The sequence below is a fragment of the Cyanistes caeruleus genome, chromosome 2 (genome assembly GCF_971803275.1).
Source record: "Cyanistes caeruleus chromosome 2, bCyaCae1.hap1.1, whole genome shotgun sequence".
Lineage (NCBI taxonomy): Eukaryota > Metazoa > Chordata > Aves > Passeriformes > Paridae > Cyanistes > Cyanistes caeruleus.
Window position 1 is genome coordinate 32,858,902 of NC_141702.1, and position 25,762 is coordinate 32,884,663.

General features: G+C 38.4%; 1 protein-coding gene across 5 annotated transcripts in view; it reads left to right on the forward strand.

The window, feature by feature from the left end:
* TTK (TTK protein kinase) overlaps positions 1 to 14,030 on the forward strand; it is a 29,865-nt gene extending 15,835 nt beyond the window's left edge. For all 5 annotated transcript variants that reach the window (XM_023922327.2, XM_023922326.2, XM_086876372.1 and 2 more), the window contains 16 exons: positions 105 to 180; positions 260 to 357; positions 882 to 981; positions 1,682 to 1,805; positions 3,169 to 3,350; positions 3,472 to 3,608; positions 5,043 to 5,169; positions 6,224 to 6,316; positions 7,971 to 8,128; positions 8,210 to 8,361; positions 9,534 to 9,658; positions 9,973 to 10,053; positions 11,280 to 11,456; positions 11,787 to 11,877; positions 12,119 to 12,216; positions 13,303 to 14,030. In XM_023922327.2, the coding sequence (XP_023778095.2) occupies positions 105 to 180; positions 260 to 357; positions 882 to 981; positions 1,682 to 1,805; positions 3,169 to 3,350; positions 3,472 to 3,608; positions 5,043 to 5,169; positions 6,224 to 6,316; positions 7,971 to 8,128; positions 8,210 to 8,361; positions 9,534 to 9,658; positions 9,973 to 10,053; positions 11,280 to 11,456; positions 11,787 to 11,877; positions 12,119 to 12,216; positions 13,303 to 13,392 (1,909 nt within the window). In that variant the 3' untranslated portion in view covers positions 13,393 to 14,030. The remainder of the gene's footprint in view (positions 1 to 104; positions 181 to 259; positions 358 to 881; positions 982 to 1,681; positions 1,806 to 3,168; positions 3,351 to 3,471; positions 3,609 to 5,042; positions 5,170 to 6,223; positions 6,317 to 7,970; positions 8,129 to 8,209; positions 8,362 to 9,533; positions 9,659 to 9,972; positions 10,054 to 11,279; positions 11,457 to 11,786; positions 11,878 to 12,118; positions 12,217 to 13,302) is intronic.
* Positions 14,031 to 25,762: the final 11,732 nt, after the last annotated feature.

Below are 25,762 nucleotides of genomic sequence, written 5' to 3' on the forward strand. Positions count from 1 at the left end.
TTATTTAATGTCTTATAACATCATTTAAACCAAAACCAAACACATATACTTCAGTGTTGTGTGTTTTGTTTTGTGGGTTTGTTTGAGTTTGTTTTTTCTTTTAGGGAAGAGAAGTCACAGGAACCGGGTGCCCTAGTTAATTTCCACAATCCATTGAGACCACTAAACAAATCTAACCAGGTAAAACATGTAACATTTTGTTTAAAATCTTAAACTATTTATTCTGCTTTACATCTGATAACTTTGAATTTACTCTAAGATTTGCCCATTTGGGAGGATTCCTGTTACCCTAGTATCTGATGATGGTGATGACATGGAGGATTCAGATGTCCCACTCATGGCTAGTGTTATGAAAAGGTATGGTTTACCTACAAGCACAACAGATTTTAATACTCCTTTTCAATGGTACTTTTATTGGATAGTGGAAATGTCAGATGTTAATGATAAATTTGACCTGAAGGATAGAGACTAATAGTTGTTATAATTGCAATGGGTACTGCAGTAACCTACTTCTGATCTTGCTACATAGATTCTTTGTATGAAAGCATGTAGAGATGGAGAAAGCATGTTCTGGCTAATCAGTAAGCTAAAAAAAAGAAATTGAAATTAAGGTGGAAATAAATTTAGTTCAAAATACCTTTATGTAGTTAATTTTTAAAATAAGAGATAAGACAGTCTTGTTACTTTCAAAATATTTTTAAATCCTCATTTTGTAGGACTTCTTTGTATTGTTTCTCACTCTGCTGTCCAAGTGGACCTGCTTTTCTGTAAATTTAAAGCTTGTAGCCAAAAGTCTTCACACAACTACTTTTTTTCACCTCATTCACAAAAAAGGCCGTTGTCATACTGGGCTGGCATGTGACGTAATGTTATTTCAACAGGCAGACGTCCAGCTCCAAACAAACAGCCTTTGTTGCACCTTTTCCACCATCAGAAGTGAAACCTTGTGGGCATGATTTGTACAGCCTGGGAGATTTGCAGGTAACTTAAATATTTTTTAAATAGATGAAAGGAACTCAATCTATCCTATGATATTAGTAAGAAATATAATAACTTTTTCAATCCATGAAGAAATAATGTAGGGTTTCCCTTTAAGTAATCATTTGTGGATAGAACATTCATTGTGGCTTTTAAACTTAAAAATTGTTATGCATAATAGGGCATTTAAAAAGAGCTTTCTCTGAACAGTACCTGGGATGGAAGCAATGGTAATGGTGTTAGGAATATGATTTATGAAAAGGTGATAAACAGATTTCAACTTGACTACTGGACCTCTTTCAGCTGTAGTCATGAATTTTACCATTATAAGTACCCTATTTAATGAAGTCCATTCAACTAAGTTAAAGTGCTCTGTGGAGCCATAAATTACAGCTTTTGATAGAGGTTTGGTTTCATTAAAAAGCAAATGTCTTACATTACTATGTCTTACATTTTCATATACCACGTCCCCATCCCCTGAAAGAAAATTCTAGAATAGAAAGCATTTAGGCTTTTATTATAGAAACTGGATTATGGAAATTCAGAATGTTGATATATTTAAAAATAGCATCAGTTATCTGCAGAGCTCCCTGAAGCGCTTTGTGGTGCACCTACTATTTAATTACATTAAGAAAATGTCTTTTGGATACTACTTTTGAGTTTTCCTTTGATTCTTTTTTAAGATGCTTTTTATGTTCTTTAGTCCTTACAAGAAAAAACAACTTCACAGTTGCAGATGTTGGATGAGGGTAGCTCAGAAACAGCTACCAATTCAAGCGTAACTCTCAAAACCAAAGTGGATGCAAGTCTTGTGACAAAAAAAGAAGGTAACTATTAATGTCAAATCTGAGTAGTTTGAAATAGAATAAGCATTGAAAATGTGCTGTTCTGTATTATTTTTTACGAATGCACTGCTGAATAAAATCTTTTTCAAAAAGCGGAAGTTATTGCAATATTAACATATTTATTATATACCTTTGGAGAATGATTCTTAAAGTTCTTTTAAAAACAGCCAGTTTTGTTGTATTTCAGAAATAAATACTTCATTAGATATTAGATTATCAATACATGGATTTTGACTGTTGTGTTAAGTCAGCTAGAAAGGGGTGATAGGAGATTATGTTGTGTTTTTCTGGGAAATGTAACCAACTTGGATTTACAGCAAGGATTTCAGGCCTAGTAAAATCTAGTAGAATCTTGCTACTAATTATTTACCAACTGTCATGAAATATGGAGTACATGTACTAACCTCCTATGGTTACTTGCTACGTCAGTGTTTCATCAGAAAGCTGGTTCGCTAAGTGGCATTCTCATCCTGCTGAAAAAATTAGGAGAAAGTGTCTAATATTGCAAGAGTTGCATTTAGGATTGTATAAGTACATATGTATTGTAGGAAGGAAACATTTTAGTTGGAAAGTGGTGATTTTTCAACTTTGGTGTCCCCTTAGCCCTGCAGTAATTTCCCACTGACTTGCACAGGGAACAGTTTGGGTTTCAGGTCATACTTTTCTTGTTTGTGCTTCATTCACATTTCCAGGTGAGATGCTGACTGAGGTAATTCAGTCCTTCAGCAGCTGAATTGCACTAAGCTGCTCAGCATGGGATGCTGCTTTCCAGTAATTTAAAAATAAAACCTTTCAAGGTTGTGAAGGAACACTGTTAAGTTGTGCTGTATGCAGCCTTTACAGTCACATCGCACCATTTCACTCTTGTACTACCTATGCAAAAGGAACCAGGAGACAGAGTGCCAAGTTCCTTTAGGCCTCTGACTTCAGTCATTACACTGGGTTATAGGTTGCCTATTGTCACAGACAACAGACTTCTGATTTGGAGTATGGTAATAAGCTTATCTTCAGTGCTTGTCTTAAATGTGCTCAATATGCTGGGATGTTGTAGTCCAATTTATGAGCTATTGCATATGTTGGTGAAGGAAACAGTTGCATCTCTGCTGCTGTTTTAGTATTATCCTAAGGTTTTGAAGAAAGTTCCCATTTTACTATGCTGAATTGAGCACAGAGCTTATGGACTTTATGAATGTCTTTTAAGGCCTAATTCCAGTAAATCTTCTGTTTGTTTAGTCTGATCTAGAAAATGAGGTTAAATTATTCTGGAAACTTTTCAAGTGTTCAATATTGAATCATTTTAATAATCTGTGGTTTTTGGTTTTTTTTTGGTTTTTTTTTTCCCCAGAAAATAAAGCTCTGCATCTGGAGCTGAAGACACCAGAGCCCAGGAGACTGGAAAGTCAAGAGCAACAGTCTAGTTTTGGTGAAAGCTATAGAAAGCAGTTGGAGCAGATTAAACTAAACTGTGTTAATGCCAGAAAAAAAATGCCAACTCAAGAAGTGTCAGAGAAAAGCTGCTATGGAGAGGTAAAGTAAAAATATGTACTGCATGTGTGCTAACAGCAGCCTTCTCACATTGAAGACATTATTTGTGTTCTTAATAGCAGCTCTTTGTATGATATATAATATCTTGCTTTGTCCTTTGTAGGGAAAACAACCAAACCTTCAACAGTCTGGTCATCCTGTTTCAAGACGATTATCACCACCAGATGCTGTTTCTAAGAGAAGTGACCCATCACACGTTTATGGAACACCAAGCACCACATCTAATGATTATATGGCCTGGTAAGCCTATTGTAAGGCGGTAGTTGATCTCTGGAAAGACTTAAACAGATTTTTACAGGGTTTCTTAAATTTTTCTGTTCAGATAGCCAACATTCCAAGTGCTTCTGTCAAGTGCCTGACTTTGAGATTCAGATGGTATTTACAGATTGGGCAGATTTTCAGCATTTGAATGTGTACCATCAAATCAATAATTCCTTAGTGGAGCATTTACCTTTTTCAGTGATCCCTGCTACATGACACTTTCTGTTTATGATAACTTTTTTTATGTGGCTGGCAGGCTTTTTAGATTGATAACTATATATCAGTCTATTTCCCATGATGCCAGTGTCTGAAGCTTTTTAAAAGCACCTCAAGAAACCCAGAGGCTTGCAGAATTAAGCACTTACGTTAGGAAATTATAGCATTTGTTTATCCATGTTACCTTAAATCAGGCATAAACCCCTATGCCTGTGTTGGCAAATCTTTCTAATTATAGGATTACTTACTGTTTTCACAGGTCTCTAGGATGAATCATATAGGTCAAGGTTGTATGCTGAGTAAGCACTGTTCCTGTTGGTAGGACCTCTGTCTCTACAACTGTAGAGATTAAATACATATATAAATATATATAGGGCATGAACCATATAATTTCATGAAGGAACTTGATAATAGTCATTGATTAAATTATCTTTACTTAGTATGTACATGGTAAATATGCAGAATTGCTGAATGTTTCTGTATTCAAAGAAAACCATGCCTTAGACTGTTTTTGTCTTTTTTTTTTAACTTCTGTGATTTTACTCTGCCAAATAAATCCTAATTATATATATTCTTTTCCAGTTCTGATCTTGGCATTAATTTCTGTAAATACAGTGGGGAAACATAAAATATATTCAGAAATATAATTAAATGGATGGTCGACACATCAGGAGAACAAATTAAAATAATCATAGGATTTTTTGCAACTTTTAGTTTTCTTAAATCCATGATCCTTCTGTTCATACCCAGTGTAGCTAAAGCTCTCAAGGCAATAGTGAGTGAGGGCTTTTGAAGTTGTCTGTCTCAATATGCTTACATTGAAAAATAGGTAATCTAAAAAGGTTTTGAATAAATAACAATAAGATAGAGAAGAGTAACTGGCTCAAACTTATAGTCAGTTCTTCTAGCTTTGTAGTTCTTCTACTTTTCAGTTGCTGGGAAGTGCCAGCTATTGTCTGAAGATGGTGAGTTTGTGTTTTTAAAAGTATTTGCTAAGTATGTTATAGTTTCAGTGTATTTCTAAAAGGATTTCTCAGTGAAGAAGTTAAGTGGCTTTAATAATGATAATTATTGAATGAAGTGGAGGCTTGGGCTCTTGCTAGTCAATAGGGTTTAACTTTGAAGATTTCAACTTTGTTTTTAAAATTATCTCGAGAAAATACAACTAATGCATATATTGTTCATATTTTTTGTTAGTTTCAGCACACCTGTTGTAAAGGACAGATTTCTACCAGGATGTCAAATTTCTACTCCTTACAGCCAGTTCCCTTATTATTTACCACATACTCCAGCAACTCCATTTCAAAATCAAATTGGCTTGCAGGTAACAATTTTCTACCATTTTTTTCAGCACATATTTTCATTGGGGACTACTTTAGGTAAAATAAATGCGTGTATATATTTTCTTTTAATGTGAAGTTACTGTTCATCTTTCTGCACAAGTAATGGAAAGTAGTCTATTATTCCCAAACTAACTTTTTTTCACGTGTATGTCTGAATTTAGATGACATACGTCAGGTATTGAAAAATCAGTTCAATTTTGTCAAAATGCTGGAGCCTTTGTCTTCAACCTAAGCCTTTTCAGATCCCTACTTAATGGCAGAGGAAAGAACTAGAGCCTGTGTTGTTCTGCAGTGCTTTTACAGTGGTACTACCTACTACAGTACCAATAAAGAGAAGCACTGTGTGTAGGAAACCCTGAGTTTGAGGGAGGTGAAAGATTGCATTTCTCCTCCATTTTTGTTAGATTTCACAAATTTTGATACATTTGTTGTGGCCTGACATGATGTAAACATGGGTTACCTTAGATGTCTTGCACATTCAGGTAGGAAACTTCCCAACTGTAGATAAAAGTGGGGGATAGGTTAAAGCTTCCTACTAGAGGATAAGTATTAATAAATCAAACTTGAGGCCTTTCTGTGGCTTGGTGTAGCAGATATGGGCAATGCAGGCTGTTTCAACTTCACATTGCTGTAATCTTCTAATTAGTAATTAGCTTCAAATAAAATGGTAGATGATTTCAGTGCAGCTTTTAAGTTTTATGCTGGGACTGAAAGTCTCTTGGATAATGTAGTTTGTGACGTTATATGTAAAGAGGGAGGTGTCTCTAGTGAACTAGGAAGCCTTATTAAAGAACATCCTTTACTTGATTTCCAGTAAGAAGAGCATTGGCACCTTTTACAAGAGTTCAGTGATGTTACATGCCAAATGATGATCAGTATATGGGGATCTAGCATTCATTTAAAGTTTCTTTACTGCTTCTAAAAAACTTTATCTTCAGGATGAGCAAGACAACTTAAAGCATTTTAACTTAATAAAAAGTAGAGCTCTCTTAAGTTCTGTTGCATGTACCAATATTTATTTCTGTGTGTTCACAGGTGCCAGCTTCTATACCTCCACATGAATGCCTTGCCATCAATGGAAGAGTTTATACAGTGTTAAAGCAAATAGGTAGTGGAGGTTCAAGTAAGGTAAGGTGCTCCTTTATCCTTTTAGGCAGTCACTCATTTACAGAGTAGTAGTTCCATTGTAAATACATGTTGAAATCATCTAATGAGTGCCTAGTGTTAACATGTACACAATGTTTAACCAAGGGAATCTAGAACTTTGCTGGTTTAGTGCTATGCTTACACTTTTTGCTCTTGAAGATTAATTTCTATGGTAGAGTAAGCATTAAAATTCCTGGTAGAATCAGCTCTTCTGAGCTGATTATAAGATGTGTGCTGCATCGTGTACATCCTAATGGAAGAGGCTGTTGTTTAGAGCAGTGTGATTACACTGTTGGGAAATGGGTGATTTGTAAAGTTGATTGAGAGCCTGAAGATGACAGACCTGTAACCTGTGTGATGAGTTGTAGCTATGTCTGAAGTGGTGAGTGAGCTGCTTTTTACATGGAAATTTGGGGTCATGGGAGCTTGGGAAACAATATTGGCAAAATCTCTTGTGTTTGTTATATTTCCTTACTTTCATAACAGCATAAACAGTTTAGTTGGGTGTTGTGGGGAACTATGTCAAAGCAGGTAGATGACATCTATGTCCCTTCCTCACAGAAGGGTACGGGTTGGTTAGACAGACCTGCATGTGGTGAAACAGTGCTGGCTGTCTCAAATCACCTTCCTGTTCTCCATGTGTTTTAGTGTAGCTTCTGGGAGGATGTGTCCTAAGGATAGTTAATTTAACTTATTACTTGTAGAAGTCTTTACCTTTGTGAATCCACATTGATTGTGTCTGATCTTTGCATTTCAGTAGTACCTAGTAGGATGTTCTCTCTAATTTTTCCAGTAACTGAAGTTAGGCTAACAGGTTTGTAGTTTCCTGGGTCTTCCTTCAGATCCTTTTTGTCTATTGGACTAACATTAGCCAGCTTCCTGTTAGCAGGGAACTCTGGAAAGAAGAGCTCCCTGTGTTGCCAGTGTATGGTTGTAGAATGAGATAGGATGGCAGGGACTCTGTGTCATTTTCTCAGTCTGCTTAAAAAAAGGCCAAAATAGAGCATGTTATGTATGGGTTTTTGTGTTTAAATATTGCTAAGGATGGAGATTTCATAGTCTATCTGGACAAGCAGTTTTCCTGTTGGACTATATGACAGTGAAAAAAATCAAAATATCTGATGGTAATTTTCCTTGTTAGCTATCCCATACTTTGATGGTTCAAGAGGAGTCTGCCATAGCTTCCCTTTAAATAGCTGAAGACAGCAGTAGGATTTCCTGCAGCCTTCTCAAGACTGAATGAATCTGTGCTCTCAACCTCTTCCAATGTTCCATGTGATCTAGCCTCCAAATGATTTTGGTGTGACCAAATGAATGTGTGAGAGCAGATCAAACCTGTATCTCTGGGAGTGTTATTTCCTATTTTCCTATTTTGTGTATGCAATCTTTATCTTGGGAACACTGCAGACTCATGATGTAGTGCACCTGGTGAAATACAATGTGGCACCAAGATAGCTTCTGATAGTTTGTTGTAAATTGTCTTTCTTGATTTTTTTTCATGCTGATTTGTATGAATTTCTTTGTATTGTTTCTTCCTTTTGAAAAGGTTGACTTCTTTGGTATTCTGGCTGAGTTGAGAAGGACCATAGTCAATCAGAACTAGGGATGAATGAAGTTATTAACTGATGTTTTGCAGGTGTTTCAAGTACTGAATGACAAGAAGCAGCTGTTTGCTGTCAAATATGTGAATCTAGAGGAAGCTGATCAACAGACTGTTGAGAGCTATAAGAATGAAATTGCTCATTTGAGTAAACTGCAGCAGCATAGTGATAAGATCATCCGCCTTTATGGCTAGTAAGTAAATACTAACTTTAATCAGTATTTCTCTATGAAAAGATATTTCCTTCACTTTTAACATCCATATTTTATTTTTAGTGAAATTACTGATCAACATATCTACATGATAATGGAGTGTGGAAATATTGATCTCAATAGCTGGCTTAAAAAGAAAAAGAAGATCGATCCGTTGGAACGAAAGAGCTATTGGAAAAATATGCTGGAAGCTGTTCACACAATCCATGAACATGGTATTCTTAAATAATTCTAGGTATTTGTATAGGATATATAGCAGATAATATGGATCTGGTTTAATTTTGGAGGTGGTATAGCTTTTAGTGTTGCTGTAATCATAGTGATTTTCAAAGATGGGTATTTACTGTATTTAAAAAAAAAGTCAAGCAAAAAAATAAGGTAAATCTTGATCCAGAGATAGCATTACATAAACAGTGATATTTGAGAGATCCTTCTTGAGTTAGCTAAGTCTGTTTTCTTTCAACAGCCAGCAAATATTTTCTGTTTTAGACTACATCATATACTCCCAATTCCACTTGTTCTCTGTTAGACTTAAATTTTAGCCACTCATTCTCTCCAGAAGTAGCTTTGACATTAATGACAGCTCTGCCATCTTTTCTTCAACAAGGTGTTTCAGCTTCTTCCTAGAGTTCTTCAGGCCTTCTTCTCATCTTTACCTAAATAATCAAAGTGTATGCATCTATATTCTGTTTGTATAGTATAAAGGAGAGGGTTGACTTGCATCTTTTCCTATATAATAATGAAATGAGGACTAGTGCATATAGCAGAAAGCATCACCTATTTTCAGGACTAGAACATTCAATACTATAGCAAACAGCAAAACCTACTGAAATTCAGGTTACATATGGACATACATACATGTGATGTTTTTAAGACATTGATTTTTGTAAAATATCAAGATAGATTGGTTGATTATGTAGATAATAACTAAAATTCATATTAAACTGTTCAAGTAGAGTTTGTGGGAAGTATGCAGTGAATGGTACCTTTAATCAGACTAAGTAATATAATTCTTTTATTTGACCTACCTACTTAGGTAATTAAAGAGAGAACTACAGGTATGGACAGGCCACTGAATTGCTCCAGAGCAGCAGTTCAGTGTGGCCGTGTGCACACAGAGCTGGAGGGTCTGTCCCAAACTGAGACAAACTCTGCAACTCCACTTGCTTGGAGCTGTTCTGGGGTACCTGCAGGTTTGAATAAGTATTAATTCTACCTGTAAATTTAGGCAAGTCTTAACTGTTTAAAAAGAAATGGAAACACTTACGAAATCTGCAGAGACACAGATAAAGCCAATCTGCACCTTCTCTCTGTGCAAGGGTTATGGGAAGTGAGTAATGCTAAACCTTATGGTAGTAATTTGGGTTTACTTTAACTCCTTTTACAGGCATTATTCACAGTGATCTGAAACCAGCAAACTTTCTGATAGTTGACGGAATGTTAAAACTAATTGACTTTGGCATTGCAAACCAAATGCAGCCAGATGTGACAAGTATCATTAAAGATTCTCAGGTGAAGTTCTTCTGGAAAATGCATGTCCATTTTTCTGTGAAATGCTGTAGTACCTGCTGATAACTTTGATTGTAATAACCTCAATTACTATTGAAATTTTATGGTGAATGGTTTTATATGTGTATATGAATATTCATGTATATTGGTTTTTACATGTTTTTAATGAACAAAATAATAATGGACTTCAGTCTTAATACAAACAAACTTTAAAGATGCTTTTCAGTGTTTTGGGACAGAAGTCTAAGTTTTTATTAAGTGAATTAAATTTAATGCATGCTTTACTTAAAAGAATATTTTTTCATTTTTATGGCTAGGCTGGCACAATGAACTATATGCCACCTGAAGCAATAGAAGATAGGTCTTCCTATGGGGAAAATGGCAAGCCTCGTTCTAAGGTAGTATGGTCTTTTTCCTCCTATTTCCTTCATTCCCTATTCAATCATACATCTTCAGATTTGTGTTTTTTTTAATCTTCCACTGGATCTTGAACATAAAATTAACTATGCCATAATGATGGTGTGAAGAGTTGGAAGGCTAAGCCTAATCACCCTAACTACCAAATAAGCATTTGGCAAATGGTGTTTAGAAAAATGCAAATGCTCAATGAATGAGTAAAAATTGAAAGTAAAACCAGCAGAGGCTTGGACATTTTAGGGCCACATGTATGAGTTTAGTGTATCCTATTAATTTTTCTATGCTACAGAGTATTTGTATATTGTGGAAAAATTTGTAACATCAGCAGGGCAATGGAATGTGAATGATGAGAAAAGTTCTGAAGGAAAAGCATTTTCACACTGGCAGTCAAACTTCAACTGAGGGGGTACATGGTTTGGTGAAAAAGTATTTAAAATCCATATGTACTTGCATGTACATGAAGATTTTACTTTTTAACAGTTGAATGGAAGTATTGTTTTGTAATGAAATACAATCTTGTCTTTCTAAATAGAGAATAAAATATAAGTGGATTTCTTTTTTAAGGATGCTAATTTTTTATCTTATTTTGTACTTTTAAATTAAGTACAAAATTAAGCACAGGCTTGTTCAGCTCATCTAAGCAAAAATCTAACCACTGGTGCTGGGAGTCAGGTTTGCTGTGTACGTCTTTCTTCACTTCCCTCCTCTCCCCCACTCTGAACTTCTCTTCAAGTGCTTCAGCTTAAACAGGAGAAGCAGGAAAGTTATCCTGCAAGGAACAGCCTGGGTATCGTGGTTGAAATAAGGAATCCTTTAAACGCAGGGAAATTGAATTGTGGCTTTCCACTTCGGAGACATAGCTGGGATCTCTTACTGTTTCCTGGATTTAGATAATTTAGTATGCTTTTACTTGTATTTATTTTTAAATCTGAAATTAGAATCCTGCAGTTTGACTTGTAAGGACTTATTTTAGTTTTAAGTTGTTCAAGTAAGTTGATTTTCAGGAATAGTGTTCTTATGGAATATCAGTGAAAGGAAGCCATATCACTGACTTAGTAGATAATGGCACACTGCCTTGGCGTTTTTTGTAAGAGTTAAAAAGATCTCTTATACAATGAAAACTGTACAATTACATGATAAATTGACTGAAGGGCCAGTTTCCTAAGTAGAGTGTAATCTTTGATTTTTTTTTTTTCTTTTATATTAGATAAGTCCCAAAAGCGATGTGTGGTCTCTGGGCTGCATTTTGTACTGTATGACATACGGAAGGACTCCGTTTCAACATATAACAAGTCACATCAATAAAATGCATGCTATTGTTGATCCAAGTTATGAAATAGGGTTTCCAGATATTGCTGAGAAGGATCTTCAAGATGTCCTGAAGGTAACTGTTCCTTTTGATTTAAATAATGGTAATTTTTTTTTTTAAAGATATTTTCTAAAACTGAATGTGTTGTGCTTGAGAGATTTTTTCCACAAGTAGATACTCACTGCTACTTGTAGTAACAGGTCTTATTCCAAAATAAGAATGAAGTTTGAGCTGCTTCATGTAGTTTCCAAATTAAAGTCTCTTTTCAGCTCAACACCAGCTAAGTAAATAGTGAAAGCAGTCTGACTTGGGTGCTTTGGTTCAACATCCAAAGTAAATGCTGTTAATTCCTAGGACAATTCATAATTTATAAGCAAAACATTCTTCCTCTTTTATCATTTGCAGCGCTGTTTAATAAGAAATCCTAAAGAAAGAATTTCTGTTTCGGAGTTGTTGGTACATCCCTATGTTCAAATTCAAAGTCATTGTCAAACAGGTACATTTATTTTAAAATATATTTTTATTAAATAGTATTTGTAACTAACTGCTTTAAAAAAACCAAACCTTTTCTCTTAAATGTGCTATGAGCTTGTTGGCATGACTCAGTTTTGTTTGGTACCTAAGTCTGCTTTAGAAAAGACTTCAGTATTTTAATTCTTGAACCTCTTACAAACTGTTCTGGAAATTTTTATATTGATGATGTATACAATTTCAGCATAACTATGAATTGACTGCAGGTGTCCCAAACGTTAAAGGCACAACAGAGGAAATGAAACGTATCCTTGGCCAGCTTGTTGGCTTGAATTCTCCTAATTCTATTTCTAGAGCTGCGAGGGTAAGTAAATTGTCTTCTCTATTTTGTGTAGTAGTACATGCTCATGCAGACAAAGGTTATACTCCTAGGTAGTGAAAGCTGAAACAATACATTTATGAAATCTTCAGCCATAGCTGGAAAAACATTGCATAACTTAGTGCTTTTATTTGCAAGGATGCAGAATCTGTCCACATTATTCTGAACTGGAAGGGCTGAAAATGATGCCAGTAATCTTTAGTTTAAGTTTCTTCTTTCCTTTCCACCTCCCAGTAGATCTGCTTTGCTTTTAAGCTGCCCTTAGGCAGGGGTCTTCTAATTTAAGAGCTCTCACTATGGAGAAGTTATCTAAATTGATCTGTTAAGTGTGCATACTTTTGGACTGCAACTGTTCCTGCTTCCTGGAAGTTGCTGAACTGTTAATGCAGTGCTATGTGTAAATTAGTTCCTGTGTGTTGAAGTATTGCAGCCTCTCTGTTTATTGCCTGAAAGAGAAGCTTCATAAATCTTCAACTCTGTTCTTTCTACCTGTGTCTTAGAAGAAATGATGGTGATAAAGTATACATAAGACCTTGAGAATGCAAAGCTGCTTTCATGGGGAGGAAAGCAAATTCAGTGTGTTAATTAAATCTAAAGGAGCTCATGCTTACACTTCCAGTTGCACTCAATCTGTTTTAAATATGAGGGTGAACAAAGTCGTTATTCTTCTAACAAAACGATGATGTGGCTGTTTGAATATCTCGTGTAAAGCTTGCATGCCTGGCTTACACAAATAACTTCCATGCTGGTGTTTCCATAGTGGAGACATTTAATAGGTGAACTTGATTTTAGATCTCTGCAGCTCATTTGTTCTCTCCTGATTTCTGAAGCTCTATAATTGCCCACACAGAGAAGTCAGTGTATGTATTTTCTGGGCACTGCACTGCATTACAGCTGGTACAACTAAACTGTCTTAAGTGTGTTTTTAGTTTTCAATTTGACAGAAAAATTTTGGTATGGAGTATTTCAGTATGTTACAATTTATTTCAGGTGGTAATATTTGTTATATAGTTTGAAACCATGTGTAGTACAATGTTCACCTGAATACCCTGTGTGTTTGTTAACTTTCAGACTTTATATGAACAGTGCAACAGTGGTAAAACTCTGGATGTATCAGCATTTGCAAAACCCGGGAGTCAAAAAACACGGACAACAAAATGATGTACTGCTGTTCAGGAGACAACAGATGCCTAGTCTGTTCAAAGAGTATTTTGTGCTGCTAGCTTTTAAAAGGACACTCAGCATAAAGTTTGCATTTTTATATGTTCTTTGTGTTCTTCTGATAATGTTTGCAGGTCATTAAAAAGAATTTAATTGAATGCTTTTCACTGTGGACTCTTTCACTCCTTGCATGCTGCTTGGGTTGAGCAGCAGCAATGGCTACTTGGTGATTATGCTCTGTGTTACTTAAAAAGCACTACAGTGTCTGGAGTACAAAAACCTGTATGAAACCTTTTAAGATGAGATCTTATGAGAAGCTAATATAAAAAAGTTCTGCAAAAAATGCCAATTGAAAATTGCCAATTGATGTATGTGGAGAACATGAAATACCTTTTGAAACATCTAAGGCAGGAACAGAGAGTTACGCTGTTCTGTCCTTTGCTAACAAATACCTCATGTCCAGTTTTGACCATAACCAAGGACATGAACATTCTGCATAAACCACCAGTTACAATAGTGGCAGATGCATGTAAAATGTCACCCAGTTCTTGAGCTGTTCCTGTGGTTAAGTGTTATGATGGAATCATCAGTACTGTTATGAACTTATATGAATAAAATGGCTCTTGTTGTATTAAAAATCCTATTATAAGTGTAGTCTGCTTTTCAAATTTCAAAATAATAGAAAATCTTTCAGGATTCACAATGATGATAAATTACTAATTTGAGTTTTTAAAAGCATTAATACTAAGCATTCTTTAAAGTGCAGTGAATGTAAGAGAAGTACATTTTACATGGTTGTTATTGGATTGGTCAGGTTTTAACTGAATTATATTTCTGGTGCAAATATTCTGCATGAGATGCATATGAAAACAAATTTCTGGTTCTGCTTTCCCTTGTTTTAGGTTAGCTTTGATTCTCTACATGGTACAGGGAAGCATGATCAGGAGCGGGAACTATTCTTGATAAGGAGGGCTGAAGCAGGGGCAGAGAATGCATGCTCACCCAGTGTTGGAGCACACACAAAAACAGCACTTCTTCCTAGAAGAAAACCTGGACTGATAAACTTAAGGTGTTGGCTCATTGTCATTATATGAAATGGGGTGTGGAATCTCAATTAGTCATCTGTCAGGATGGGGGTAGTTGTCCCACATTTCTAGTGAAAAAGGTTTGTTGCCCATAATGGTCTTGTTCTTGCTCATTTTTTTAAAGACTTAGTGCTGCAGCTGCAGAACTTTAGTGGTGTTTCAGGCATAAGGAGTACATATGCTAACTGTACTCCACCTTTTGTTTATAGTTAGTTATATAGATGTTAAAAATTTCAAAGTTGAAGCCAATGAAGAAAATAATTGTACATTTCATATTCTAAAGTTTGAGAGACTGCTGTGGTATGGGAACTGAAATACTTAAGCTTTCTCTGGAGCAGGGGAAAAAACGTATCAGCCTCTTTAGAGAAAAACCTGTGAAGAAAATCTTTCTTTCTGCAAGAATGTATTTTCATAAATTGAAAAGTTTCCCAAGTACTCATCTAGATTACAGATCTTGAAAAAAATTCTTTGTAATTATTATAATGTTACATATCTTAACTTTTACTGTTTTGCTTCTCTAGTTTGTGTTGAATTTTGAGAAGCAGTGCTACATTACTGCACAGCAGTGCTACAATAGCTACAGCTATTTTTCTTTTGTAGTATATGGTTTATCAAACCTTTCTCTTATTCCATGACTGCTGAAGAACCCACAGAAAATATAACTGGCATGAGAGGGAGTTTATGAAAGTATCCTAGGGCTGATGACAAGCAGTGGGTTATTATCAGTTATCCCTTTTAAACAATTTTTTTCCACTGCAGATGGGCAGTTGATTTATACTCATTCTCACCTCAATGACACACTGCAGGATGTATGTCTACCTTGGCAGCTGCCACTTACCAATCTTCAATTTATTCTGATTTTTTTTTTTCTGCCTTATAGACAACTATCTCTCTTCCCAGGTTGTGAATTACCAAAATATTGGGGATTAGCTTTAAAGGACAAAAAATAACAATCTTAAATGCTGGGCAACAGGTAACTGCTAGAAGCTTTTCAAAGTTACAGAATGTCCATCCTGCTTTACCATCACCTGCAAGGCTGCATTTCAGGCCATTGTATATAATGGAGAGAGAAGATGGCTGGTAAAGCAGAGTATGTCTCTGTAAGTTGTTACAGGATACATGTACAGTATAATACTGTATCAGCTAACAGTGAGATACCACAGCTATGTGAAGTGTACAAAGGTAAATGAGAACACCTCAGTAAGTTCCCTGTTGTAATTCTTTTTGGAAAGATGGGTTTGGGAACTTACAGCCTTTAAATCTAAAACCGGTCCAAAAGCTCTGCTCAGCAGCTGACACTATAAAAGAAACCTAGCTGCAGAAGGGTGACTTCCCTTTTTGTTTATAATGAAGAGGTGTAGCATGACTCAGTCTCCAGCTCCCTCCTGAGGATAAGTGGAGGGGCAGGCACTGATCTCTCCAGTGGTGGGAGCTGAGGGAATGGCAGCAAGCTGTGCTGGGGAGGTTTAGATTGGATATCAGGATAAAGCTCTTCACCCAGAGAGTGGCTGAACACGGGAACAGGCTCCCAGGGAAGTGGCCACAGCCACCAGCCTGACAGAGTTCAAGAAGTGTTTGAACAATATTCTCTGGCACATGATGTGATTCTGGGGTTGTTCTGTGTAGGGTCAGGAGCTGGACTTGATGATCCTTGTGGGTCCCTTCCACTTCGGGACATTTTATGGTTCTATGGCTCTGCTTGAACTCTGCTCTGTAAGGTTAGTTGGAATTCAAACACTAAATAGAGATTAAGTTTTGAAGGCTCTGCTCATGTGACAGCACCTGGAATTGAGTCCTTGACAAGTACAAGAAAAAGGAGGCTGTCTTCTTGCATATACTTCTGCTCTAAGGACACTAACCAAGGAACCAGAAAAATCTGTCACAAATCCATCACCATTATGCTGGAGGAGTTAAACTCCTTATCTAGTTTTGTGGAAGGCACTTGTAAGGTGCTACTGTACATGTACATGTAGCTGCGCAGGAGGGACACAGTAAAATCCCTAACAGCAGAGAGTGCAGAGCAGTGGGTGTGGGTTAGTCTGAAGGTAAGTTGTCAAATTGTCACTATTCTGGTCCCTCCTGTGGATTTCTGTTCTTTAAGTACCTGATAATGGTCTCATGCTAAACAGTTTTAACTAATTCTGGGAGTGGTGATAAGTATCAAATTAAAAATTCAACAGTTGAAGAAAACTTGAGTTCTAGCCCAGGTATGAAGTCTGGTTTCCTCTCTGAACTCTTTGGCAAGTATCTCTGGCTAATCCTTTCAGGTGCCAGATATGACAACTCCTTGCTTTCCTCTGCTGGTGGTTTACACTCTTACTGCCTTGCTGCTCACCCAAAGCAGAGTTCTCAGAAGCAATGATAAACCAAATACCACTTTTTATCTTATTTCTCTCTTTAAGACTCATATTGCTAAGGCACATTCTGTTTCAGCTAAGTATAAACTGCTATTAGGGGAGAATTCCCTTCCTGCTTGTATTTATTTCCTCCCAACTTGGTTATCTGTGCCCACCTGCCTGGAGCACAAGGCTTGTCAGTCTGTCAGGGAGCTGGTACAGCGTGCCCTTGTTTTCTTACTGCTTCACATAAAATAATTAAGAGATAAATCTTGTGAGATAAAGGCCATAAAGAAAGGAGCAGGCAATGCAGTGTGATTTGCTTGTAGGACATAGAGGTGTACACCCATATGGACACAGAAGAAGTCTTTATGCAGCCTGTCCATACACTTTCATGGGAGTTGCTGAAATGAAACCTGAGATAAAAATCTGACTCCTCACCTCAATTCCTTCTCTTGGCAGGTAGAATATTCACAGCTAAACAATGATGCAATTTGAAGATTCTGGCTCTAATCAGATGAATTGCTAAAATCCAAGCAGATTTTGCAACGAAAGATATGACTAATTTGATGTGGAATAGTGGTACCACTGTTCTGAACCCTGAATAAACAAGGACTAGGTCAGTTTTGAACAGTTCTGAATCTTAATAAATACAACAAATAGGTCAGTTTTAAACAGCATCTGTCCATTGGTCTTACACGTTGTAAGGACCTCTGGGTTGTCTCTGTAGCCACTTAATGTGTATGCTTTATGGTAGGTGCAGGTATGCTTTGAATTCCTCTTTGTTACATGCTCTGTGTCACTGAATTTCCCCCTATTTTATGTCACTGCTAATTGTATTTTTAATTGTCTTTTAAGTAACTATATCTAAGGAAATATGAATTTGATTTGTACTTCTTTTGTAGTCTTGAATAGACTAAATCTTAGAGGTCTTAAACAATTCTGTTAGCTTAGCACTGCCAAGTCATGGATAAAATATTTCTGTGAGTCTTAGCTCTTCATATTTGTCTGGTTTGCTTAGAGTTTGGCAGAAAGCTCTTCAGTACCACAGATCTGTGCAGTGCTGCTTGTGTGCAGTGACTCATTGGGGCATAAAGCTCTTCACTGCTATTGCAGAGTGGATTTGTCCTTTGAAATACTCTTATCAGGTATAAAACTTGTCACCTACATGTGCTTGGATGTTCATGCAGTGTGACACATAGTTCTGTGCTACAGAAGGCAGTGAAGCCCCTCTACAGTGGTGGGGAACTGCAGCAGCTGCTGTGTGGTGGAGGGACTCCTGAGTCATCCAGCAGGAAGCACTCACCAACATTTCAGGAAGGTCCCTCAGTAATGCGAAGTTCTGAGTCTTTGGCAGGTCTTGGGTACTTGAGTGGAAGGTGTCTGCCTAAATCTCTTTCAGTCTCATCTTTGGACTTAACAGATGTCCAGCTCTGCAAAGGTAAAGACACTTTCTAACTGCAGTGATGAGTGCTGAGCAATGTAAACATGAACAAAGCATTGGTTTTAGGAACAGCAGATGAAGCTCCAACGAGACCTTGGCTTTTGGTTTGCTGTTTGCCATGGGTTAGAGGATGCTCCTGTTGCTGCTCTAGCTTTTCATCTGGAAGAAAAAGCCAAGTCGCATGCATTGATGTTCAGAGCTGAGAAACTGGAAGATACTAGCCCAAGGAACTACTTGAAATTGATGTGCCAGTGGCAGCTTTTTGGAGCAGTTGATAAAGCTCTCCAGACTCCAGTGGCTTTGACTGCTGGAGTCCAAAGGAGTTGGTAAGAGCTGTGTGGAATGTTGTCCTGTGTGATTTTTAAATTAGCCTTAGGAATACAGAAAGGGAAGGTAGTGAAATATGATACTGGTTTTCATGCATATTGAAGCTTGTAAATTAGACTACCAAATATGCCTTCCGTAGTAAATCAAGCCTATGTTGACAGAGCACGAAGGAATTCACATGGGAAAAAAAATGTCATAACATGCATATAACACAAGGGGCTGTGGAGTGGTATTTGGGGATGGTTCTGCATTATGCATAGTTCCCTGAAAATGTCTGCCCAAACCTTGTGCCAAGGGAACCAATTAGAATATTAATTATTGAGAAAGGAAGATAATTGAAGAACACGAGAATTGGGTGTGCTGCTGCGTAAACATATTTGGTTTGAATGCTGTCTGCAGTCCTTGAAAAGGTTTGATAAAGCTAGAGAATAGGGAGATAACCATTGCAGGTATCCAAGGAGATGGAAATTACTTCCATGCAAGACTAAAAGCTGTATGACTTCCTTAGGAAATTCACTCTGGCTGGCTGCTGGATAGGAGGAATCAGCATTGTGTAGATGAAATGATCAGTTAGACTGTTAGAAATGGATGAAAGGAAGATCCTAGGGTTTAGTATGCAACATGTAAGTACATCTGAAGTATTGTGGAAGCCAAAGATACCAGTGTTCAAAGAGATTGGATATGTTCAAGGAGGTCAGGATGATCCTTGGCACTGTTTGTAAGTGGTGAGATGCAATCTCTGGCTTGGGAATTCCCCATATATATATATCTCTGATCCCAAGTGCCTAGGATGTTTTGCCAGAAATGGAATTGCTTACCTTGCTGAAAGGGGTTCATGATAAAAAAGTTGAGCAGACCACACTGCCTTGTGCTCTGACCCCTGACAATAGATTCCATAATTGGTTTGGTTTCTTTGGGTCCTAGATACTTGATTTCCATCTCTGTGCATGTCAGTGGCACCTTTCACAAGCAGCCTTTGAAAGTATTTGCTCCATCAGTGTCAACGGAAGGCGATCATGTTTTAGCAGGCATTGTGTACCAACAGCGGCTTGGCCAGAGTTTGTGCCGCCTCATCTCGCTTCCCACCTGCCACTGAGCCACTGCCTCAAGGAGTCAGGCAGGTTTTGTAGCTTTGCTGTAACTTCCCTGCTGAGATCGTACACCGTACTGCAGAAGGGCACCTGGGAGCTGGGATCATGGCAGGCTGTTGCCTGGGTGTCAGCTTCCGTGTAAGGCTACAAGAAAGTGTAGCGCAAGGGTAGTCCACTGCAGCACTTTGTGGTACAAGCAGGGTTCAGAGCTGCTTGTCAGAAGTTTGGTCCCACAGATTCACTTTCAGGTTCTGTGTACACGCTGTGGCCTTCTTGACTCTGCTTGTAACCATGTCCTGACCTAGTTGGCACCAGGTCCCACTTCACACGCTGCCTGCTGATAACACCAGCAGCAATTCCTGCCAGCAGCTTCGGTCGGTGCAGGTCGTGATGTTTCAATAACCACTTTGGCACACTGGTGGGTTTTTGTACATGGGTGGGTCTTGCAAAACTTGTTTAGCTAGCCCTTCTTTTTCAGAGTTCCCTGTGTGCTCAGTCTTCCCACAGCACCTTGCCTCACACTTTGCTATATGCATGTCTTTACACCCTGTTTCAAGGCAATAGCTGGAACCTTTCCAGTGGTGGTTTCATGAGGAAATGCGAGTTCAAGGAGCTCACAGGGTTCTTTTCAAATTCTTCTGGGTTTCACTTTAGACAGGGGCCTAGTATCATTGGGGTAGACTCCTGCCATTATTCTGAACATAAGGCCTCTGTATCCTGGAGTTTTATGTCCTTCCAGGATCTGGAGTAAGTGCTGAATAATAAGGAGTCCAGAGCATTTGCTCTTCACTTTGTGGTCTGTCACTGTTTTGGAGTACTAAATCTTGTTCTTTCCAACTCTGGCCAAGGATTTTTTGAGTTCAGGGAGAGTGAAAAATAAATTTTTCTACATATCTGACATGCTGTTTTTGATTATGTCTGAAAACCTGTATGTTCTCAGAAGGGGTATGCAGAAAGACTGGCTGTGTAATGAGTCAATCCATAAACATTGCTAATGCATGAGTTGTGCATCCAAAGCTACATCCAAGCACATTTTCTGTAAAGGCTTATTCATCGTGTCTAAATACAGTAAACAGTTACTACAAGTGGAGGCCTACTCATTCTATTTACTGAAATAATATAGCTTTCTCTCAATTTTGCAATTATAAAAATAACTTGAAGTCTATATTGAGATACAGTATCACAGAGGTGAACTGATTTTTATCTTGAGCATCTCTTAGATCATCAAAACCTAATAATGAAGTATTTCCCGAAGACAGGCCAAGCATAAAGGAAAGATGAATACACGAATGCAGGAATAGATGAAGCATCCACTTGTATTGAAAGGAAAACCCTACTGTAGTTCCTGGTGTGAATGGATCCAGTTAAAAAAAACCAAACACACAACAAAGCACAAAAGCCCAGCTAGAGAGCGGGAGGTGCTATATCCTCACTCTATTTGCCTTGTGAGCTGTTATAAGCCTCTCTGGGATGATGTCTGCTCTCCTGCTTTCTCCCAGACTTCCTTCTTGGCTTAGTGAGTCAGACTTCTCTGTAGAGCATTTTCCTGACCTGCTTACTAAACTCTGCCCTTCTGCACATCCTGGTTGGTCACAAGATGCATAGAAAATGAAAAAAATTCAGAAGTCTCACCAGGTGCCTTTTTAGAAGGAAATATTTATCTTTTCAGGGAGTACTTTTCTAAGTACAATCCCTAGGCAGCATTATTTTTCTTGGTTTAAGCAATTATGCTTCATAACTAATAAAAAAATGACTAATGCAGAGCTCTTCTTCTTTCCTCCTTTTTCACTTCCAACAGTTAACTTACAGCACACAGTGAAAAGCTTTGGCTTTGGCTCTAGGTACTTAACCTGCTCTTTGTATGATTGAAGTTACTGTGACTTTTTCCCTTACCACCTAGACCCAAATGACTGATCCTGAATTGAGGATGGTAAAGGTAGAGGTACTAATAAATTTTATTAGAATATTGATGGTGTCATTAATTATCTGTGATCCTTAAACTTTGAAGGTGTTCCAAGAGCCTCTTTTCAGCCTACTGGAATTGATCTTGCTTTGCACTGAGCAACTCAGGCTTCCAATTTCTTTTTGACCAGCAGGATAACATCCAAAGTTACATGATGAACATAAATGTTAATGCTGTATGTTGTCATCTGTCTTAATGGCTTACTTTTCTCCCATTTCAGTTAGTAAAATGTCATGCCAGTAGATGCATGGGAAGATACATCTGCAATGGATCCTGATCTCCTGACTGTCATAAGGAAAGAAACTATTTAGTAGGGTCTCATTTATGATTAATACCCAAGCTGTATTTTGTGTCAATTTCTACATTATTGTTACATGATTTTAAATGAAGACATACTTTTGAGATCAGGCTAGTTAGTCTTGCATGGATCAGCACATTTATTGCCTTTTACTAGTCTTGGTGATCTTCAACCAAGTTACATTCACTTCAAAATGAGTCTATCTAAGCTGCAGTTTCATATCCCAATCCTTTCAAAGTTACTGAAAAGCAGCTTGTTGGGGCTAGAATTAAGGTCTATGCTGCCTCAGAGCTTGTCTCTGGCCAGTACTGCATGCTAAGGAAAGAGTGGCCTGGGGCAGGTGTGCACTGATGTGTCTGAGATGGTGATCAGCACCTTCCCTTGGGTGCAAACACAGCTGCTCTTCCAGTTCCAGGACAATGGAGTTGTGCAACACCATGCTCAGTTTCAGTGACTACCATGCCTTTGCTCCAAGGAGACATCATGGTCCTCACTGAAAACTGAGGCAGAGAGCAGATTTCTTTTGGGGCTATATGTAAATTTAGTTATGTGTATATTGTCCTTATTTTCCCTGATTCTTTTTATCTAGGAGAATATCCTATTTGTTTTGATTACCTTTTGGATCATGAAATTTTTTTGAGAAGTTCTAAAACTCCCCCCGCTTTTTTTGAAATGCAGTTCTGAAATGTTATATACGGAATTTATGCTTTTTTGAGTTTTTTAGAAATCAAAAGCTGTATTCCTTGGTCTGCATTTGTTTGTCCTGCCGCTTTGACTCTGTGATCACCGTTGTTTCTAAAAGAGTGTCTTGCAATCCTTCTATCCTCTTTGCTTAACAAAATGAAATTGCCTGGCTTTTGGACTTAAAGATTTAGGAGCTATTTGGTAAGGAGAAATGTCTCTCTCTCTAGTTTGTGTCTTGAACTTTTTATTTTTGAGGTTTCCAGCCCCGCAAAGGGTATGGCATATGGTGATATTAATCTCTGTTTTAGCCTCTGTGTCTCTGGAGAGCAGCTCTTTCCTGTAGGCAGTGCTGCTGCCCAGGGTGGCAGAGATGGATGTCACCTGCTGGCCAGAATGGTCAGAAAGGAATCAGAAGCCTGAGGAGCTTGGTCTGAGGCAAGCCAAAATATGAGTGCTCTCCTCATGCTTTTGGTTTGGTGTGGCCACAGGCCTGCCCTGGGAAGTGCATTTCAGGTTGGGCCAGGACTGGTGCTTGCTGAGCACTAAGGACCAGAAGAGATTTCCTCAGTAGAAGGGTATTCTGCTACATCTTCTACATCCTGAACTCAACTATTTGCCTTGATCAAAGCATTGCCTTTTAATTGCTTAATGTCTCATTTCTGCAAGTAATTTAAAATTGTATTTCTGTTACAAGTAACTGCTGCTTACTGGTTGCCCTTGTGTTAATGACTGCAAGCTTTTAATGTGAGCTGTGACTGTGTCCAAACCAGGAGTGTACCAGTTGCAGCCAGAGTGCAGCTTTGTTTCCTGCAGCTATCCCAGTGTCACAGTCAGAACAAAATGCCAGGAGTGAGCAGGGTTTCTTTTCATGCTGTCCTGGGGACAGCAGTGATGATGCTACAGAACAATATTGTCATTTGACAAATGACAATTGTCATTGTCCAGTCAATGTCAAATGGATAGTGGCATTGGTGTAAGAGCTGCTCTGGCAATGTCAGCATTCCCTCCTGTTCTCTGCATGGGCCTGTATTTTTGGCATACAACTGGCAGGTGTTGACAGTGTCCTCACTCTACCTCCAAGTGAATATGAAATGTCTTTTAGCTTAGATCTCTCTATAAAAAATCATTTTATTAGTCAGAGTCTAGGTGCCTTTAAAAACATATCTACCTGTACAGACAGCTTCCTCATCTGCCACTTAGAGATTATGAACAATCTTTTGTATTCATAGCTCTCCCTTTCTTTGGCAGGGTTTGTGTTGAGTTACAGCTCCTGTAAAGGTTGGCTGAGCTGTACAATACTGACATGCCACTGGCTCTGCACTATAGTTTAACTCACTTCTGATGGATCCTCAGGGAAAAATCTCTGCACTCACCAAATATCTCCTAGGCTGGCATTTGATTTGTGGGTTACCTACATTGACTTAAAGCACACAGAGCTTTTTGACCGTGTCTGAAAGGCACGTTTCTTGAGGACAGGCATGGCAAATGTTTTTTGTCTGGAGTCAAACATTGGTCCCCCAGCAGTGAGTCTAAAATTTGCTGTGACTATAGGCTGTGATCAAACCTGCTGCTCCTGCTCAAACATCCTGCTTGCTTGGGGTCTGTTTGTGCTTGGCCTGCATGCTAGAAGCCCCATGTCCTGCTGGTGTTCTAGGAGTGCATTGCCCATGCACTCCTTGACTGACTCACAGGTATTATAATCAGGTTTTTTAATTAACTCCTTTGAGAGTTAAATCTTTTACAGGTTTTTAACAGTTGCTTGGATACTTTTGCATAGGAATGTTCAAAAGCAGCTGATTCAGAGGACTAAATTAGTTAAGCCATTTCTGAACTTAGTTCACTGCTTTAAGAAGCTTTGTATTCATTCCTGCTCCTCTGGGACAGTTGCTTCTGTTTGACTTTGGTCAGCCATGATTCCTCTAAGCACCTAGGAATGTTCTTTCTAATCAATATGGTTTGAGGTAGTTTTAGTCTTGTATTGTCAGTTCTTTCCACAGCTGCTCACAAGATTAAATCATGCTTGACTAATCTGATGGCCTTCTATGGTGAAATGACTGGATCTGGGAAGGAGGGGTGAGCAAGAAATGATGTTTCCCTTGACTTTAGCTAGACTTTTGGCACTGCCTCCCATAAAACCCTTGTAACCAAGGCAGGATATTAGGGATTGGGTGGAAGGGTGGCTGGACAGCTAGAAGAAGATGGGTGAAACACTGGCTGGATGACTGGGATCAGAGGGCAGTGGTTAATGAGTTGCATTTTACAGACCCCTGCAGTTCTCTACTTGTTGCTCGGGTGTGTCCTTTTCTACATCATCAATAGCCTGGAGGAGGCAGTGCAATGCACCCTCATCAGATTTGCAGGTGATTAATGCTTGAGGTCAGGGATGCTTTTCCCTGGCAGGCCAGAGGAATGGATAAACAGGAACCCCATAAAATTCTGCAGGGGCAAATGCCAAGCTGTCCTGGGCATGAGGGCAGACTGGGACTGCTAGGGAATAGCTCTGTGGAAATGGCCATGGTGAACTGGGCATGTGTGTGCCCTGGATCAGCATCTTCAGTGCTTTTCCAGCAGAACCTCTGCCTGCAGAGCATTTAGTTGAGGTAAATCAGCTAAACACAAAGCTGTTAAGTTTTGCCTCTTTCCCTGTGATTCAAGTTCTCTCTAGCAGTAGCATGACTTGCCTGTGACCTCTGAGCAGTAAGTACAGCCATGATTACTGTGTGGTCTTAGAAGTTAGGGATTTTTGAAAATTATGTGACCTGGGTGTCAGGATGGTTTTGTTACCTTTCCAGCTTCTCAAGGTCTTCCCTGTCTTAAGGGTGGCTCTTGGAGCCTGTGGTGCCCCTACATCTTCGTGATGTGACAAAGAGCACAGTGTATGGGAAAAACAATCATGAGGAGGAAGAAGCCACTGGTGCCCTGTCACCAGTGAAGCAGCAGGTGGGAAATGGGGTATTTCACTTGTGCTGGCACTGAGAAGTGGTTGGATGTCACACTAGTAGGGGCTGATGTCAGGCAATTAGGTATCTACTGCCAATTTCCAGAGGAAGGCCAGCAATACCGTGTCTGGTGAGGGGAATCAAGGTCAAGAGCATCCAATATCTCTATTTTCAGTTTACTCCTTGGAAATATCATGAGGGTA